The 17592-nt window shown below is 47.9% G+C and overlaps 1 protein-coding gene across 1 annotated transcript in view; it reads right to left on the bottom strand.

The window, feature by feature from the left end:
• Positions 1-11733, bottom strand: part of Brd7 (bromodomain containing 7) — a 59853-nt gene extending 48120 nt beyond the window's left edge. Inside the window, exons 1-3 of the mRNA XM_010629909.3 lie at positions 11638-11733; positions 10224-10295; positions 7849-7932 (exon numbers count right to left, since the gene is read on the bottom strand). Coding sequence (XP_010628211.1) covers positions 7849-7932; positions 10224-10295; positions 11638-11733 — 252 coding nt within the window. The remainder of the gene's footprint in view (positions 1-7848; positions 7933-10223; positions 10296-11637) is intronic.
• Positions 11734-17592: the final 5859 nt, after the last annotated feature.

Genomic DNA, 17592 nt, shown 5'->3' with positions numbered 1-17592 from the left:
TATGTGTGTGTGTGTGTGTGTGTGTGTGTGTGTGTTTGTGTGTTTGTGTGTGTATACACACCCACACATATGTGTTAAGATATGACATCGGCCCATGCCTACACTTTATTTCCTTGGACTAGCATAGGGGATCCTTTCTATAAAGTCAGAACAACTAGACACTGAAAGAAGAACTTTGACAAACTCAGATACCCATTATTGTTACTCAAGCTCAAAGAAAGATGGAGAAGAGCCAAGAGACGTTTTCATATACTTAACTGTTAAAAAAAGATGATAAGAAAAGCTCCCCCACACATAAAATATAGCTTGGAAGCAAATAGCACATTAAGGTTTGGGTCTTCATTGATTATAAAAGTAAAATGTTAAAACTTTTAACTTAAAAGATAAAGTACATTTTAACTTAAAGATAGAGTACATTTGCACTAACAAGATTTCTCATACATAGAAGCTCTGCTTAAGACTTCATTTGAAATAAGGAGTTGTCTTTGAAAACCACTCAGTGATATGACCTCCAGGGACCCTTCTACAGCTCTGTAATTCAGTTAGATAAAACTCTATTGTGAACAGATGTTTTTATTTTTGAAATATCCATCTTCTAGCTAACTATAAAGCCACATCCAGATTAGTGGTGTGTGTGTGTGTGTGTGTGTGTGTGTGTGTGTAGTCACCTGAAACACAATGCAGCCTGAGAGCACTGGACTAGAAATCAAGGTGCCTAATTCCTGCTCTTGTATTGCTTGGCTTCTTCCTGACAGTCAGAAGCTCATCCCTAATGATATCAGCTTCAGGTAGGGCTGTAGCCAGGAGCTCAAATTATGTTACAAGATTCTAGCTTGTTGTCTCTATCTCTCAGTTCTGCTCCCTTCTTCACTGGCTCCATTGTTCAGTAAAGCACTAATGACTTCTAGGAATCTCTAGGCTGGCATCTTTGTAGAGCCCAGCTCAGAGAAATGAATGGTCCTTGTCCCAGTAAGCCATCAAAAGTCATGGAGTTATTTCCTCGGACCAATTTAGGGCATGTTCTCCCCAGAACCAATCATCATGGAAGGGCAGGGATAGGATTGAGGAGGGTGGTCATGATAGTGGTAGAATTCAGGGACAAGTCAAACCTAAACTACAGTTTGTTTTTCCTCTTGGAGCTTGTGTGGGAGGCTAGAGCCACCTAAACCTAAATTGTGATCCTCAAGAAAAATTATGGTGCCATTTCCATAGGATTGGAGGATGGATGCTAGATAGACAATGCAACAAAACAGAGAAAAAAAATCTGAGCAGTTTTCCAGGTCAGTCTCTCCACTGGTTGGAAGGGACCTTATTTGGGAAAGTCAGTGGGAGAAGGAAAGGAACAAGGAAGACCATTATCTGCTAAGTGAGGAACAGAGCCCAGAGGCACCTTGCTGGCACTGCACAGACTGGGGCTGACAGGCAAATTCCTTGCTGAGTAGAGGTACACTGTATTTAACAAGCACACGTTTCACAAAGTGTTAACTCTTGCCCCTCAAGAGACTGGTCACCGATAAAGATCTGGCAGAGAGGGTCTTTCCTAGGAACACAATTCTGATAGGCTCAGTTGACTCTTGCCCACTCATCCGAGAGGCAAATGTGCCCCTTTGTGAAAAAATACAACCAGGGAGGTGTTTTCTACCCCTCTCGCCACTGTGGCCTTGCCCTTCAGAGGCCAGCGCAGGTCAGACTTTGAGTTGCTGCCGCGGTCAGCCCTAATCTCTTTCTTTGTGACTCAGCCAGGTCTGTTTATGCCAAATTTTACTGCATCATTGAATTATTTGCTGATGACTTGCTATTACTGTTGTTTAACCCTGTACAAAGGGAGGGAGGAAGGGGCATCTCTTTCTAGGCTGAGGCATAACTTGGGGAAAAAAAGTCTTCCCTTTATTCAGACGGAAAAGGCTTGGAGAGGGAAGTGAAGCCTTCTTCCCTTCACCTGCCTGTCCAACTTACACTTGGAGTAAAATCCCTTCCTCAAAGCCTTCTCCGATATCCCATCAGAAGAAATAGCTCCTCCGCCTGTGTACCCTTGATATTGACTTAGGAAGAGACACCACATTATTGACCAGCACCACAGACAGAGTGACCTTGAAAACATCAAATGGGTTCAAGCATTCTTTGGTGGCCTCCCATCATCCTCAGATGAAGCACAAGCTCTTTTCCTAGGCTCACAAGACTCCATGTAACCTGGCCCCATGCCTTCCTCCCTGGCACCATCTTCTGCCACAACCCACTTTCCTTCACAGTCCTTTAGACATATTTGGCCTAATTTTAGTCTCTTGAAAATATAGTACTCTTCCACCAAGAAGGGCCTTCCCATATACTGTTCCTTCTTCTGAAATGCTGTTTCCACATTCCCAACTCTCACTGCCTTGGATAGCTCTCGAAATATCCTGCTCTAACAAATCCTCTATTAAATTCCCTCATAGCCCCCATACTCTTTCTCTATTTCCTTTAAAACAACTCGCAATTGCAAGCTCATTATCTGTCTCCCCTTAACTGAGAATCCCAGGAGGGCATAAACTGGGTCTGTTTTTTGTTTTGGTCACTGCTGTGGCCCTTCTGCATGTTACTAGGTAGTTTTGGTCTTCAGCATCAAGTCCTCTCTTCCTTTGAGAACAGGATCCTAATTTTGACCCTGAGATTTTCTGTTGCCCTGGGAGAATATCTAATTGCCAGTGATTGGTCCAGGAGTGGACATGTGACTAGGGTCCAGGAGTGGACATGTGACTAGGGTCTGGCCAATGAGAACAACACAGCCTCTGGCTTCATGATTGGTGCAGAAGTAGACATGTGACTGAGCTTGACCATGCTGGGAACTTCCCTTGAAACCTTACTCCTGAGGCTGCTGAGCTAGTGGTTTGTCAGCCTGAGACTTTTGAGACTCAAGAGGAAGTGCTTCCTGAGGATAGCCAATGTGGAGAAAACAGGCAACAGCTAGTGTCCTGATGCTATTTCTAGTCCTGTGTCCAACTGAGTTGGAAGCTCATCAACATCTTACACTTTGCAATCCAGTGAGTCCATAAATCCCTCCTTTGAGTTATGGCTACTTTGTGTGTGTTTTTTTTTTTCTTTTTAAAAATTCATTAAATTTATTGGTACATTTTAGATATACATTACCATTACTTTCATTATTGGGAATTTGTACCTGTACTTGATATATCTTGGTGAGTTTTGGCTACTGTGAACTGGATATCTTTCTTTCTTTCTTTCTTTCTTTCTTTCTTTCTTTCTTTCTTTCTTTCTTTCTTTCTCTTTCTTTCTTTCTTTTTTTCATTGAGTTCATTGGTACTTTTTAAGTATACAGTACAGTTACATTCATCATTAGGATCTTGTACCTTTACATGATAGATCTTTGTTCTCATTTTTTCCCCGTACCCCTGCCCTCCCTTCATCCCCTCCACCCTCCCCCATTTACAAAGACTTTGTTTCCATTTTTTGTGAGCTGGATTTCTTTCACTTGCAAATAAAAGGACATTGGCTGTGTATGTGTCATACCCATACATCATTCATTCCTTTTACTCACTGCTCACGGAGCATACAGAGGAGACAGGGCTGTAGCTCCTGATCTCAGGAGCACCAGGAACCAACCCCATGTTCCTTTTAGGAGTAGCTAGATGGTTCTGAGCAGGACCTGCCCCATAATCTGCAGGGGCCAGTGGAAGAATGAAAATGTAGAGTCCTTTGTTCAAAACTAGAAAGAATCTGAAGGTGGCAACATCAGATAATTAAACCGGGACCCCTTGTCCCGGCTCATTTGTAAATCCTGCCCTTGTGCTCAGCTTGTGGCCATTTGGGTATAAATAAGGAAATTATTGGACAAACCATTACCAAACAGCACTAATTTTTGGTGCTCTGAAGGGCAAGGGCAGGTTGCCCGCAGGTCAAATGTTTGTGAGGGATGCTGTTTGAGAAATGTTCACCATGGTAGAAGTCTCGAAGGGACTTACCAGCAAATGAGAGACAACATCACCTGTCTGTGGTCACAAAGGAAAGCTAGTTTTCCTGGATGGGAGGCGAGGTCCTGGGAACAGAAATGTCAAGCCTGAGTGTGGTGGGCAGGAACAAAAGGAGGGGATGCTAAGTGGCCTCCTCATTTCCTGATGCAGTGAAGGAGAGGTGAGAGGAGTCCATACTTGTTTTAAAAAGGACTAATAGAAAAGTTTTGCCAGGGAGACTTGGTGGTGCCCTGGTTCTGCCACCAGACAGACCTGGAATTGTGTCCCACTTTGGCACCTTTGTCAAGTCCCTCAACCCTTGAGTGCAGTTTCATGGGATATAATAAAGAAAGCAGTGACGTGACCCCCTTTCGTGAGTTCGAGACCAGCCTGGGCTCTGTAGTAAGTTCAAGGCCAGCCTGAATGACATAGTGAGATCCAGTCTCAAAGAACAACAACAAAAAATTCTTCATAAACTATTATAAAATATTACCACAAAAATACTACTATAATTCATCACACCCTTTTGGTTTTGCATTTCATATCTCTAAAATTAGAATGAATTTGATAGTCCATGGTGTAACATAATTTAATTGGCAGCTTTTCATTTTTCTGGGTGGCTTATAAAATAATTACGTATGTGGTCATCAGTGGCATCTCAGTAGCAGACTGAATTAAATGATAGTTGAAATAGTCGTCATTATCTTCTCCCTCTCAGGAAGCATAAATGACACCACTTCATCTGCACCCCCTCGGAGCCTGGCACACTGTCTGGCATGGATCAGACAAAGGCAAGTGGTATCTAAAGGGTTCATCTGAGGCCAGGCGTGGTGGCACACACCTGTAATCCCAGCACTCGGGAGGCTGAGGCAGGAGGATCACTGTGAGTTCGAGACCAGCCTGGGCTACATAGTGAGTTCCAGGTCAGTCTCAACTATACAGTGAGACCCTGTCTCAAAAAAAAAAATAAAAAAATAAATAAATAAATAAAAAAATAAAGGTTTCATCTGGAAGGGCTTTTGACAAGCCTGACCCAACCTTCTCAGATTCTAATTAACATGGAACTTGGAACTTGAGGAGTGGTCATTTGTGTGTCTTGTTCTGGCTGCCCAACATCTCACCTTATTTTCACCTTATTTCTTTTCTCTTCTCTTCTCCTCCTTTTTTTCCTCCCCTCACGCTTCGCTCCCATGACTTTCACACTGAGCTACAACTCCAGTTGTTATGGATTCTATCTAGATGTCTCCTGCAAAGCCTCATGCGTTCATAGGTGGGACTTTTGGGAGGTGACTAGATCATGAGTGTGTGATACTGGATTAGTCCACGGGTGGATTTATGGCTGGATGTGGTGTGATGCTGGGAGATGAAACTTGGTGAGTTACTGTGGGCATAGCCTACTGCCTTGCTGCTTCCTGACTACCACACCATAGACTGTTTCCTCCACCATGCTGCCCTGCCTTGGAGCCAGCTGACTAGGAACTGAAACCTCTACAAACTGTGAGCCAAAATAAACCTCTTCCTTAACTTGTGGGTGTTGAGTATTTTGTCCCAGAAGTGAGAAAGTAACTAGCACTATTTGCATTTTGAGACAGGATCTTGCTAAGTTGCCCTGGCTGGCCATGAACTTGCAATCCTCTTGCCTCAGACTACCAGGGTGCTGGGATTACAGGTGTGTACCATCACACATTCACCTTATTTCTTGGAGCTGCTGCTGTCATTCACCTCTTCCTTTTTTATTTTTGAGATAGAGTTTTATGATATTTCCCAGACTTGCCTTGAACTTGCTATCCTTCTGCCTCAGCCTCTCTAGTAGCTGAGATTAGAGGTGTGCACCTGGCTTTATCTCTCCCATTTTGATGAGGTACCAAAGAAACCCATTTTGCTACCTTTTAGTGTTCCCCATTATCTTATCTTTTACTTTAGCAGTAATTTAGTTATCATAGCATAGCCCTCTGGACCTGATGATCGGTCCAGGGATTGACCATATGATCCAGTCAGATCCTCTGAGCTGCAGTGAGATTTTGGCTTATCGTAGCAGACACTGTCTGGGCCCTGCCCATAGCCCCTTGGCATTTTCCATTGTACTGGTGTAAGTTCTGGCCACCAGCCCCTGTGTCTCTACCTGGGGGTGCTTGCAGGCGGCTAGTGCTTGTCCTGTCCATGTGCACAGCAGGTCAGAGTGCCAGGGAGTCAGTGTCACCAAGGAATAGCCAGGGCCGCTAGGGGAGACCAACTGAGGTACTTAGGGTATAGAATTTAAGCAATCCTACTTCCAACCCTCAAACAATGACTGAGGGGAACTGGTGAATAAATATCCTCATCTCCTCTGGGGTGTATATTCTGCCCTGTGTTTCTAGTGAGATATGCTGTGGGTCCCCACAGAGATAACTGGCACGATAACATTTCCTTTCCTGGCTCATTTCTCCCATCTCCTGCCAGTGTTTCCTGGATTGCTTCCCAAGGAATCCATTTGTCCTCAAATCCTTCACCCAGGGCATGCTTCCGTGGAGCCCAAGCCAGGATACAAAACTCCTTCTATCATCTGTGCTTAAGGGACATGAGGTCTAGAAGCCAGCATCTGTCTTGTCGATAGCAAGGGGCAAACCCTCCAGGAATGGAGCCAACCTGGGAGGCAGCAAAGCTGAGAGATGGCAAGGGATGAGATTTTGATGACAGGTTGCTGTAAGCATCATACACTGCAATTCAGATATTTAATAGAATTCCCCATTGTATCTCTTGGTGCACCTATATTTTCCCCCTATAGCCAGCTATCTCTTCCCCACTCTCCACTTCCTCCAACTCTAGTGTCCAGAACTATTCAGCTCACTGTCTCTCTCAGCTTCTGAGCCTTATTCCACAAAATCAAACTCTTTTGGGATTTGCCATTTTGAATGCTGTCCAGCTGTGGGTGGGGACTTGTGGAAAAAGCACAAATGAGTGCATGTATATAAGCATGCAGTGTGTAGGTGTGTGTCTGTGTGCTTGATATGTGTATTTGTATTTGTGCTGCCTGGCAGGATGCATCTCATAGGTACATCTCTGTCTGCTGGGAACTCTTCTAGGAACCAAAAAACACAGGATGGGATGCCCCTGCCCCATCTCTTCCTGTCTCTTAGAAAACTTATAGCTCCCTCCTCTCTGCTAGTCTCACTTTGGTTTGTTTTTTTTCTTTCTGCCTCTTTCCTCTATTTCTTCATGACCCAGTGTGGTCACCAGTTCACATACTCTGACCCTCTGTTCAAGTTTTCCATGAAGAAACTGATAGGCTGTGTTCAACTGCCAGTAGATGAGCTTCCCTCTAGTTACTGCCTACCCTTTGTCCAATCAACTGTGACCTTGGTGCTGGGGGCAGGGCCTTGGGCAGAAGAGCCAATGAAACTGTTTCAACATCTGTAACCACTAAGGTATACTTGGTTCAAGGGCTTCTTGGTGGCTTCCAGATAGGACAGATTATAATAATGATAATAGTGAGAGCCAAAAGGGACTGAGCTCCTTCTTTATGGATGGGACACATACCTCTGTTACAGTGAAATTTTTGGAAATATAACAAATGCATGGATATTAAGTGTACAGCTCAGTTCAAGTATTAGTTGTAATTCTCACAGCAAGCCTGGCAAAGTACAGGTGTGATTAGTACTAGCTCCGGTGTACAGACCTTAAAACTGAGGTCCGCTCACCCAAGGAATGAGGCTGGGATTTGAACTTAGGCAGCACAACTCTTGAACTGAATTCTTAACTACTAATGTACCCTGCCCCTCGATCTCTTTTAGGAACAGACATAACTCAGTGTCCACTTGGGCTGTGACAGGGTGACAGTTCAGGTGACATTCATTTTCAGAGTGTGTCGGGTGCCAGGTGGAAGAGCTCCCTCCTTCTCTCTCCTGCTGCTTGGCAATGCTGTTCTCACCCTGGCCTCCCTCTCCCGGCCACTTGGTGCCTTCCTCTGCTTTTCCCCGGCAACGGGCAATGCCCCTGCAGCTGGAGGCAGCCCCTGGGAACCACAAGAGGCTTTATGATGTGCAGATGGTGTTTCCGCTGAGCCCCTCGCTTTTCATGTCAGTGGCCTCTGGGAGCTGTGCCAGCCCAGATGTCCCTGATCGTGAGAAAGCCTCCCCTGGTGAGGTTGGCACGAGATGCCAGCAGTGGGGCCTCAGGCCAGCTTTGGCTTGATTCTCTGGTGAGGGCACTTGGCTGGATGTGTATGAGGCGGAGGATTCTGTGTCATTTGTGTCCAGCCCCGGGGATTAGGTCGGTGCCTCTTCAGAGCCAGGAATATCATTTCTGAGCCCACAAACACAGAGACACTGCACAGCCAGGGACCCTAGACTGAGCTCTTTGGCCCTCTATGTGTTGTTTTATCTATCTATCAAGCTACAATGGGCACACACTGATTCTGTTAGCGGAATGTTCCCTGTGACCGGAATAGTCTCACCCACATCAGTAATAGATTGGGCTGAGGTCAGGATCCATGTGTCTCCTCCATCAGACTAAGAGTAGGCAGTGTCTGGGAAAATGGGGCTCTGCTGTCTAGTAGTGGACTGAAAGTTACCCCAGTCAGAAATATAAGACTCTTCCTTCAGACTGGGAGTTTTCAAAAAGCTATGTGTCTGTCTCTTCCATCAGGCTAAAACTCCCTAGGGATGTGTCAAATACTTCCTTCATCAGACCGGGAACTTCCTAGGTGTGAGGATGGTTCCTCTTTGTCTCTCTCCTTCCAAGGTTTTTTGGACAAGGCTGTTCCCTCAGAGGATGCCTGGTGCAGGAAAGAGGCCTGCTGACCCTTGTGGGAGTTGGTCAACTTTTGGTCTCGACCTGGAAGACCCGCCATAGTCAAATCACCTGGGAAGGGCAGGGACTGTTAGGCAAAGCAGGTGCTGGAGCCGCGCAGGTGTAGAAGACCCACTGTGGGGTTTGTTCCCATGGGACGGACCTTGTATGGTGACTTCCTGGGTAAGACAGCTTTGGACTCAGGGGTTGGTCCTCCACAGGAGGTCCGCGATCATGGCCGAACGAGTACTTGAATGAATGGAGACCTGACGCCAGTCCTCGAGAAGATCACATACTGCAAAGGGAGGAACAAAGCTCATATTTCTGGAATCTCTCTCTGTTGGATATAACATACATCCACATATGTGATGGGTATAATTTTAGGCTCTTACACATACACTACTTTATTTAATCTTCAGAACAACCCCTAAGGGATGCATTTGCTTTTTCTCCACATTACAGATGAGGTAATTGGTGATTAAGGTGGCAAAATGACCTCTCCAAGGTCTCACAGCTGATGGATACCCGATCTGAGGTCTTTGGACGTCCAGGCATGTGTCCTCTTCCTGGAAGAATTATTGTCATTTAACTTCAGGGCTACCAAAAACAGGTGTGCATGAAGTAAAATGTGAGCTTAGGGAGAAGGAAGCTCAGAAAAGCGTCGCAGAAATCATGACATTGGAGGTAGGTTTCGAAGGCTGAGTAAGAGTTCACCAGACAGTGAAGATAGGGAAACATGGTTAGAAAAGGAGGGGCAAATTGTCTATCTGGAAGGTACCCTTCCTATGTTCATCTATGGCCCTGCCTCTCCAGGGCATCAGTTTCCCTTCTCTCTTAGAAGGATGTACAGATACAAGGCTAATCTTGCACAGGAACATCAATGCCAAGAAGCCAGGAAATCTGTTGTGAGCCTCCCACTCTGATGCCTGGGCCAGCTGTGCTTCTGGGAGAAGGAGAGCAGGGGGGCAGCTGTGATGAGACATTTCCTTCTGTGGGCCCTCTGAAGGGGGCAGAGGAGTGGAGGGGGAGCTGGGAAACCTAGTCCTGTCTCTTTGGCCGGAGAGAGTAGGCAAGAGAGACAGGGAGAGGTGGGGTGGGTGGCTGAGCTGTCTCCCAGGCCTGTGATCAGACGGCCCCTCTCTGCTTTGGAGAGCAGATGACAAGTTCCTATTGCATTATCCCTGGTGAGCGTGAATACCTTTTAAGACTCCTCTGGGCTGTCGTCTGAGAACCAGGAGATATCGCATTTTCTGGGTGGGAGTGCACAGTAGGTCCTTAGTAGATTCTTGGTAGTTGATTGGTGGTCAGAATTCATTATTTTACTAAAACTGGGTGAAACAGTTTAGTTGGAATCTCGGGTTCAAAGAGGTCAGAGGAAGGATGTAACCCTGTGCCTTTTAAGTTGTATGTCTGGATCAACAGAACCTTAAGAAAGGGCTGGAGATCAGGCTGGGTGTGTGCAGCAGATGGAAGCAGCACAGCTGTTTGCAGCAAGGTGGGGGAACGGAGGCCCACCTGCTCTGACTCCACCTGCGCCCTTTCAGGGATGTTCACAGAGCTCTGATTTGCCCCAGCATCTGACTCCTCCTGGAGGACAACTGAGGCATCAAAGCAGTTTGTGGTCCCAACAGTAGTGGGTGTGTGGGGTGGGATCCCCCACACCATTGCCTGAAGCTCAGTGCTGGAGGCTCTGTTTAGTTGTAGTGCTGGCTCTAATGCTGGCTCCCTCCAGAGTTCCCATCCAGGCCATGAAACAGCAGGATCCAGAGCCTGGAGCTGCAGGCGGTGCCACCCAACAGGATAAGGGAAACTCTGCCCATTGGGGCGGGCCCTGCCCCTTTGGAAGGAGGAAATGTCCAGCGCCCGTTTCCGGGAACATGGGCATCAGGAAGAAGTGGGTCAGAGGTACCTTTGGCTCTCTGCTGGCCCAGTGCTCAATTTGCTGAAGAAAGCTTTTCCCCGGCCCTGGCAGACAGCCATCTGCGCAGGCCTTCCCTGCCTGGAGAATGGAACATTACTAACGAACGGGCAGAGGCTGTCTGTTGCAGTCAGGGCAGCGCCCTTTCATCCCAGCCACTCCCTTCCTGCTCAGGGCAGACTCGCATAGGCGAGTGTCAGGTGCCCCTGCGGGCAGAGGCAGGCTGGAGCCCCAGCGAATGGTCTCGCTGGCGACACAGAGCCCACCCTGGATGCAACTGTTGAGTGCCCGGGCCACTCCCAGCAGCCCGCAATCCATCCTTCCACCCCCGCCAGGCCAGGCGCTGCCAGGGCCCTCTCAGCCTCCGCCTGGAAGGCTCCTTCCACTCCAGTTAGGCCCGCCTGAGATTGCCTAGGTGTTCTGGAGACTTCTGAGGGCCTCGCATGAAAGATAACGCCCAAATCAACAAATCTGCCATTGTGGCTTTGAAGAGACTGTTTCAATCACTTTATTTTGTCTTTATGTCAGGTTTGCCAGATGGCTTGGGTCTTTCTGAGGTCCTGTACCGAGGAGGCGCGCAGAGAACTGGTGCAGCTTCAAAGCTCCTTTTTAATCTTTAGCAACATCACAGCGGCTGGGAAACTGCCTCGGCTCCCTCAAGTCTCTCCCACAAAAGAGGCGCGGCCGAGGCTCTAATGAAAGCCAGATAAAGGGATGGCTGGAATCAGAAACAGAGGGAAAAGAGCAGTCGTTAGTCTTTCTTGTAGCTGTTTCAAAAGAAATTCTAAGACAAATTATGGCTTTGGGTGTTTTTCTAAAAGGACTGAAGCAGGGAGAGGCTCTGGGGGAGGATGCTTTGACCCCTTGGCACCCTTCCCCTTGCATGAAAGGCAGAGGAGACTGAAAAAAGGCCGAAATACAACAATAAACTTTCCGCGTGTGCGCGTGGGGATGAAAGCCGCGCTGGCATAATTATGGGCGAGGGTGCACGGGGCGGGCGGGCGGCTTTACCTTGCCGCCAGCGCTATTAATGACGAGGCCCCTCTTGTTCTTCTCTGGAAGGGGTGCCTTTGGTTCTTGGGAGTGGGGTGGGGCACCGGGCGACATGGCTGACATTTGGCGCAGGCTGGGGGCGTGCGATGTATTGCTCTGTCATGGCAGGGCCCAAGCGCCCTCACGGGCTGCAGAGAGGGAAGCAGATGTGTCCCAGGTTGCGAGGGCTGTGTGACCTGGGATTGCTGCCTGGAGGGGCTGCGTGACCTGGGATTGCTGCCCCATACAGGAGAGGCCCGTGCTGTTCTGTGGGAGTGAGCAGGGTGGAGCCGTGCTGCCAATCTGCTTTCCAGAGATTTTTACTCCCCTTTCTGTTCAGGGAATTGAACCCAGGCTATTGTATTAGACTACAACCCCAGCCCTATTTATTATTTATTTATTTATTTAAAGACAAAATCTCACCAAGTTGCCCAAAGTGGGCTTGAACTTGTGGTCCTCCTGCCTTAGCCTCGCAGAGTGCAGAGATTACAGCCCACCACCAGCCAAAACGCCAGGGCCATCGGAACTACTGCCATCTCAGGATGTGTAGCCTGTTCTCATTTGCCATCCCACCTCCCATCCTGCCCTTGGTCAGGCCTCTTCACGTGGAGGTGGTCAGCTCCTTAGCAAGGCCTCCAAGGGATGGAGCAGCAAAGCTCTACGAGGCAGGTGGGCAGGAGAGGAAAATTGGACGGTGGGGTGGGACCTGAGCAGCCTCCTCACGAGGGCTCCACTGGCTTGAAGCTTGGGGAGAATGACGGGAACCCAGGAGCAAGGAGTTTCAGCCCCCTCCCCCAGACTTGGCAGCCTGGGGTCCCGGGAAGGGAAGGGATTAAGCAAGGTCACACAGTTTACTGGGGACAAAGGAAGATATCTGTGCTCCCCTGCAGGAATGAGACATGCTGGGGTGTGACATGGGGTCAGAGAAGAGCTCAGACCCCAGGGAGAAAGCTGAGTGGTCTGGCACCCTCCTCCCGTGCTGTCCTCCCGTGCACCTCGTCACTTCCCAGGACTCAGAGGCCACAGACTTTGACTTCCGGAGCCTTGGTGGAGAGGACAAGGTTACCCTGGGGACTTCTGGATATCAGGCTCGTTGGATAGAGTTGGGTCTGGTGGGGAGCATTTCTTGGTGGTATCTGTCCTTAGCTAACATCACCATGGGAGCCTTTCACCCTGCTAAGACTTGAGGAGAATCAGAACTCAAGAAACGTAGCTGCCAACTTCTATCTGCCTGTTTTATTTACTTATTTGTTTGTTTGTTGAAACAGGGTCTTGCTATGTGGTTCAGGCTGGCCTTGAATTCACTACATAGCTCAGGCTGGCTTTGAACTCATGGACATCCTCTTTCCTCAGCCTCCCAAGTGCTGTGATTACAGGCAGGTGCCGCTATGCCTGGCTACCTTCTTGTTTTAAAAGGGCTCCTTCTGTCCCAATTTTGCCCTCAGGTCCAGAGAGCAGAATGAAGTGTGTAGATGATCTCGTTCCCTTTCTCCTACTTTCTGCTTTGCTTTCTCCCCTGGTGTCTCTCCCCTTCTCTGTCGGTCTGTCCCCCCTTGCCCTTTTGGGGGAGAGGGTTCCTGGCCCAAGCTTCTACTTTCTGTTCTCAAACTGAGGCCTCTGCCTCCTACAGCATTCCAAAACTTCTGAGGGCTCCTTGTCTCCCCACTTCCCCTGTGGCTGAGCAAGAAGTCAGGGGTGCTGAGAGGTGGAGGATTCTAGGGTGCCCAGGGCTGAGGCTAGTGGGACCGGGAGGAGGCTGTGTGGGGATCAGGGCTGGATTCCTCCCACGAGGTGAAGAGCACGGCTGGGTGGGAGCTGTTGCCAGGCTTCTGTGATGCTTTATGAAGGAGAATTTGTGCACATATGAGGTTGTAACCTTGTGGGGAAGCAGGCTGCTCTGCTCTCCTGCAGGTGCAGAGCCCGAGGGTACCACCAAGCTCTCCTGTGGACAGGGCATAGAAGACCCAGGCTCTGGGACTGGGCTCTCGGGCTTTGAATCCTTGCTCCTCAGCTTCTTACTAGGGGGGCAGTGGACAAATGACTGACCCCTTTTCCTCGCTTTTCTCATATGTGAAATGGGACTTGTCATGGTACTGATCTTACAGGGTCATCATGAGGAGTGAATGTTAATCTGTGTGATGTGCCACAGGGGCTCAGCAAATGGGAGTGCTGTGATGGTGGGTCAAGGTGGTTGTCCCACCTGTGACTCTTAGCCACCACTGGCAGTAATGATCAGGTTGCTAATGTACTAGGTGAATCCGTCCTCATCCTTGGCTGTTGTGAGGGTTCTCGGGCCCGTGATTCTGTCTTTCTTCTCTTATCTTCTGGCAAGGGGTTGCTCTTTCCTGGAGTCCCAAATGTTCTAAATGTGGGGCTGGGCCTGATGTGGATGAGGGAGGCTGGCCTGTCAGGCCAAGAGCTGTCTTCCTCAGGCCTCTGCGATTAGTTCAGGGAAGATCCAATATCCCAAGTGGCCCAGAATCCTCAGAGTTTTGGTAGCCGAAGATGGTCTCCCTTTTGAGGTCCTAGGTTGAAAGGATGGTATAAGTTGGAATTACTAGAAGCCACTTTTTCCAGCTGCACGGAGAAAGCTCCTGACAGTAGGAAGAAATGAGTCCACTGTGTCAAGAAAATCAGGTTGATGTGTGTGTGTGTGTCTGTGTGTCTGTGTGTAAATGAATATGCCCTGAGTCCAGCAATGCCTTGTTTCACTCTCTGTGTATTGATAAGGGAGCCAATTACCTTTGCATTTAAAGAGGTCTGAATGGTTTTTTGTTTTGTTTTGTCTTTTTTTTTTCAGTTTAGAGTCCAGATTAATATGAAGGCTGACTTGGTGACCTAGCTCTCATGCTCCTATTACTCTCACTCACAGTCTTGGTGATGTGGGCATCTTGGCTACTTTTCTCATTGAGGAGACAAAATATCCAACAACCAAAGTTAAAGGAGGAAAGGTTTATTTCAGCTCACAGTTTCTAGAGATTTCAGCCCACAGTCATCTGTTTCCAGGGTAGGGTGGCATGGCAGAGGAGCACTGCGGAGGAGAAAGTCCATGTTGTGGCAAGCAGAAGGCAGAAAGCAGAAGTCAGCAGGCCTCATTTTCCCTTTATCTCAGCCAGGCTACCAGCCTTTGGGGTGGTGCCATCCACACCCAGAGTGGGTGTTATCCACACCCAGAGCTATGCTGAACCAACTGGTGGACTAATTTAGTACCACACACTCTTAATCCCAATATCACACACTCTAGATCCAGCCAACTCCCAAAAGCTCTGCCTGAGAACATGTGAGGCTTTGGGGGGACCTCTAGACAGAAGCCATAACAGGCGGAGTGCTAGGGACAAGGTGATGAGGATTGAGCATCATCAGATGGGAGAAGAGGTATAAGCGCAGCAATCATGATTCTTCCTGGAGCTGGGGCTTGATTCCAAGGACTGGGAGAAAGGAAATGGGATGAGACAAGTGTTCCAGGGGAGGGGCACAGCATGAGTTAAGGCACAGAGGACAGCAGATGTGAGATATGCTAGAAGAAGAGCAGCTGGTCTTGTTTGGCTGAAATGTCAGGCGAGTGAGTGAGGGAAAGATGAAGGTGCAGAGGCTAGAGAATCATGTTAGGGCCTCAGTATGAAGACTTTTAAGTTTCAAGTCTAGGACTCTGGATTTTATAGGTGGGAGAGCAGGAGCTAATGGAGGAGTTCTTTTTTGGTGAGGGGAAAGTTGAAGGATTTGGGGCTGCCACTGTTGAGAAGGGGCTGTTTAGAAGGTGATTAAAAATGAGGAGACTAGGTGAGAAATCTAGACTTGGATGTTGGTCTAGAGCAGAGATGAACATCATGGGAATTTGTTGTTTTATATTCAACAACCTCTCTTGATTCTTCTGGTAAGAACCTCCCCATTTTCCTTGGGAAACCATTCCTTGCTCCAAGTCAGTCTGTGTGTGCTGTGTGGGAACAATCCCACAGCAAACAGCTTAAGTGACTGACTGAACAGCCCTGTTGTGCACCTGTGTGCCTAGAAAAGGAGGAGAAAAGGAGTGGTCAGCACCTGAGTGCCTGAGAGGTTGGTGACTCAGCCAGCAGGCTCTGGGCTTTTTTGAGAAGAAGCCATGTATGGGGAGCTGTGGAATCCCTAGAATCCCACATACTAGCACAATCTACAGGTGACTGGCCATTTCCTCATGGTCAGGAGGAAGAAATAAATTCCAAGAGATCTTGTCAATCTTGAGGACTAGGTGAAGGGAGAATCATCCTGGGGTAGAGTTGTTTCCCTCTGCAGACTCTGAGTGCAGGCCAGGGCCCGCCACTGCCCCAAGGCCTGTGGCTTATATACCACTTATCGCTGGGCACTTCCACAATGTTCTACATTTTTCCTCTCTGTTTACTCAGTTTTCTGGAATGTTACATGAAGCACAAACTCCATTCCTCGGAGGCAATTAATTGGCAGGGATAGGATTATAGCTAGTGGTGAAACACTGGTCTAGCATGTGTGAGGCCTTGGGCTCAATCCCAAGCAATGCCAATTAACAACAACAACCACCACCACCAACCAACCAATCAACCAACCAGCCAAAGCCAACTGGCAAAGTGGACAAAGAAGAGAACTAGCAGGCTAAAGACAGAGGTCCCACCCTGGCCCTACTACTATGTGCCTTGGTGACTTTGGACAAATGACTTGGCCTCTGAAATGACGGGATAGAGATTACCAGGTGGAGATGATTTCCAAAGCCTTCTAGGCAGGAAAATTGGCTAGTGGCTAAGGTGAGAGGTGAGGGAGCCCCAAAGGGGAGGCTGATGTATCATGGGTTCTGCTGTCAGTTAGATCTGGGTTTCCTTCTGGCTCATGCATATGACCTTCAGAGTCTCTCTGCCACCTTTTGCTCATCTGTTCAGGGGACCCAATGATGTCTATCTTGTCAGATTGATGTGAAGATAGCAGGAATAACTTCTCTAGAAAACGTTTAACACATAGTTGGTTCTCTGTAAATAGTTGCTTTGCCACTATTATTATTTTTAGTTTCTTTCTTTTCTTTTCTTTTTCTTTTTCTTTTTTTTTTTTTTTGGTACCAGGGATTGAACTTGGGTCCTTGTGCTTGCAAAACAGGCAGTGGAACCACTGAGCTAAATCCCAGGCCCACTATTATTATTTTTAATGATGTGATATGATTCATCAAGGCAAAAAAACGTGGAGGAGCATAGGGTTGTATTTTAGTGTTCTTTCGGTTGCACATGAAAGAAATACAAATCAGACTGGATGTAGAAGAAACAAAAGAAAGTTGTTGGCTCACATAAGTTCAGGAGTGGACTTAATCAATTTCAGGCATGGCTAGATCTAGGGCTTAAATAGTAGCACCAGAATACTGCCTATCTGTCCATCTTTTGGCTCTGCTTTCCACGGTATGGGTTCCATTGCAAGGATGTGCTGAAGCCAACAGTAAAACATTCGGGAATTTTGGGCACCAGTTGTAAAATCACTGGTAGCATGAAATTGGCTATGATGGGTATATTTATGTCATGGAAATTGGCGAATGCTACAAGTCAGGACTTTCTTTTTCTTTCTCTGTTTTCTTTTTTTGTGGGAGCAGATTTAGTTTTCCAGCACATGACTCCTCTGTTCTCCAAAAGTCATCTCCTTTGTAGTGGGAAGATGGCAGCCCACAGCAACTGGCTGCCAACCCACACCCCAGTGGAATAGGAGCACCTCCCTCTTTGGGGTTCCAAGAAATGTCTAGGGTTGTGTCTCACTGGCTTGAATCACATGCCTGTTTGTGGTCAGGCTGCCAGGGTACAAGTACCACTGGTGGACACAGGTCTTCTCTGGAGCTGAGGCATGGTGTCACAAATGGTCCCTTTTCCAATCACAGTCATAGAATCTGGGGCCCACAGCAGGAAGTATCTGTTGCAGTCACATCTGAGGGTTGGCTGGAGGCTCTGCTCCAGGCTG

The sequence above is a fragment of the Fukomys damarensis genome, unplaced genomic scaffold, assembly GCF_012274545.1.
Source record: "Fukomys damarensis isolate Sample0158 unplaced genomic scaffold, DMR_v1.0_HiC HiC_scaffold_32, whole genome shotgun sequence".
Classification (NCBI taxonomy): Eukaryota; Metazoa; Chordata; class Mammalia; order Rodentia; family Bathyergidae; genus Fukomys; species Fukomys damarensis.
Note: the sequence above shows the minus strand (reverse complement) of the source record. Positions and strands in the feature narration are given on the sequence as shown.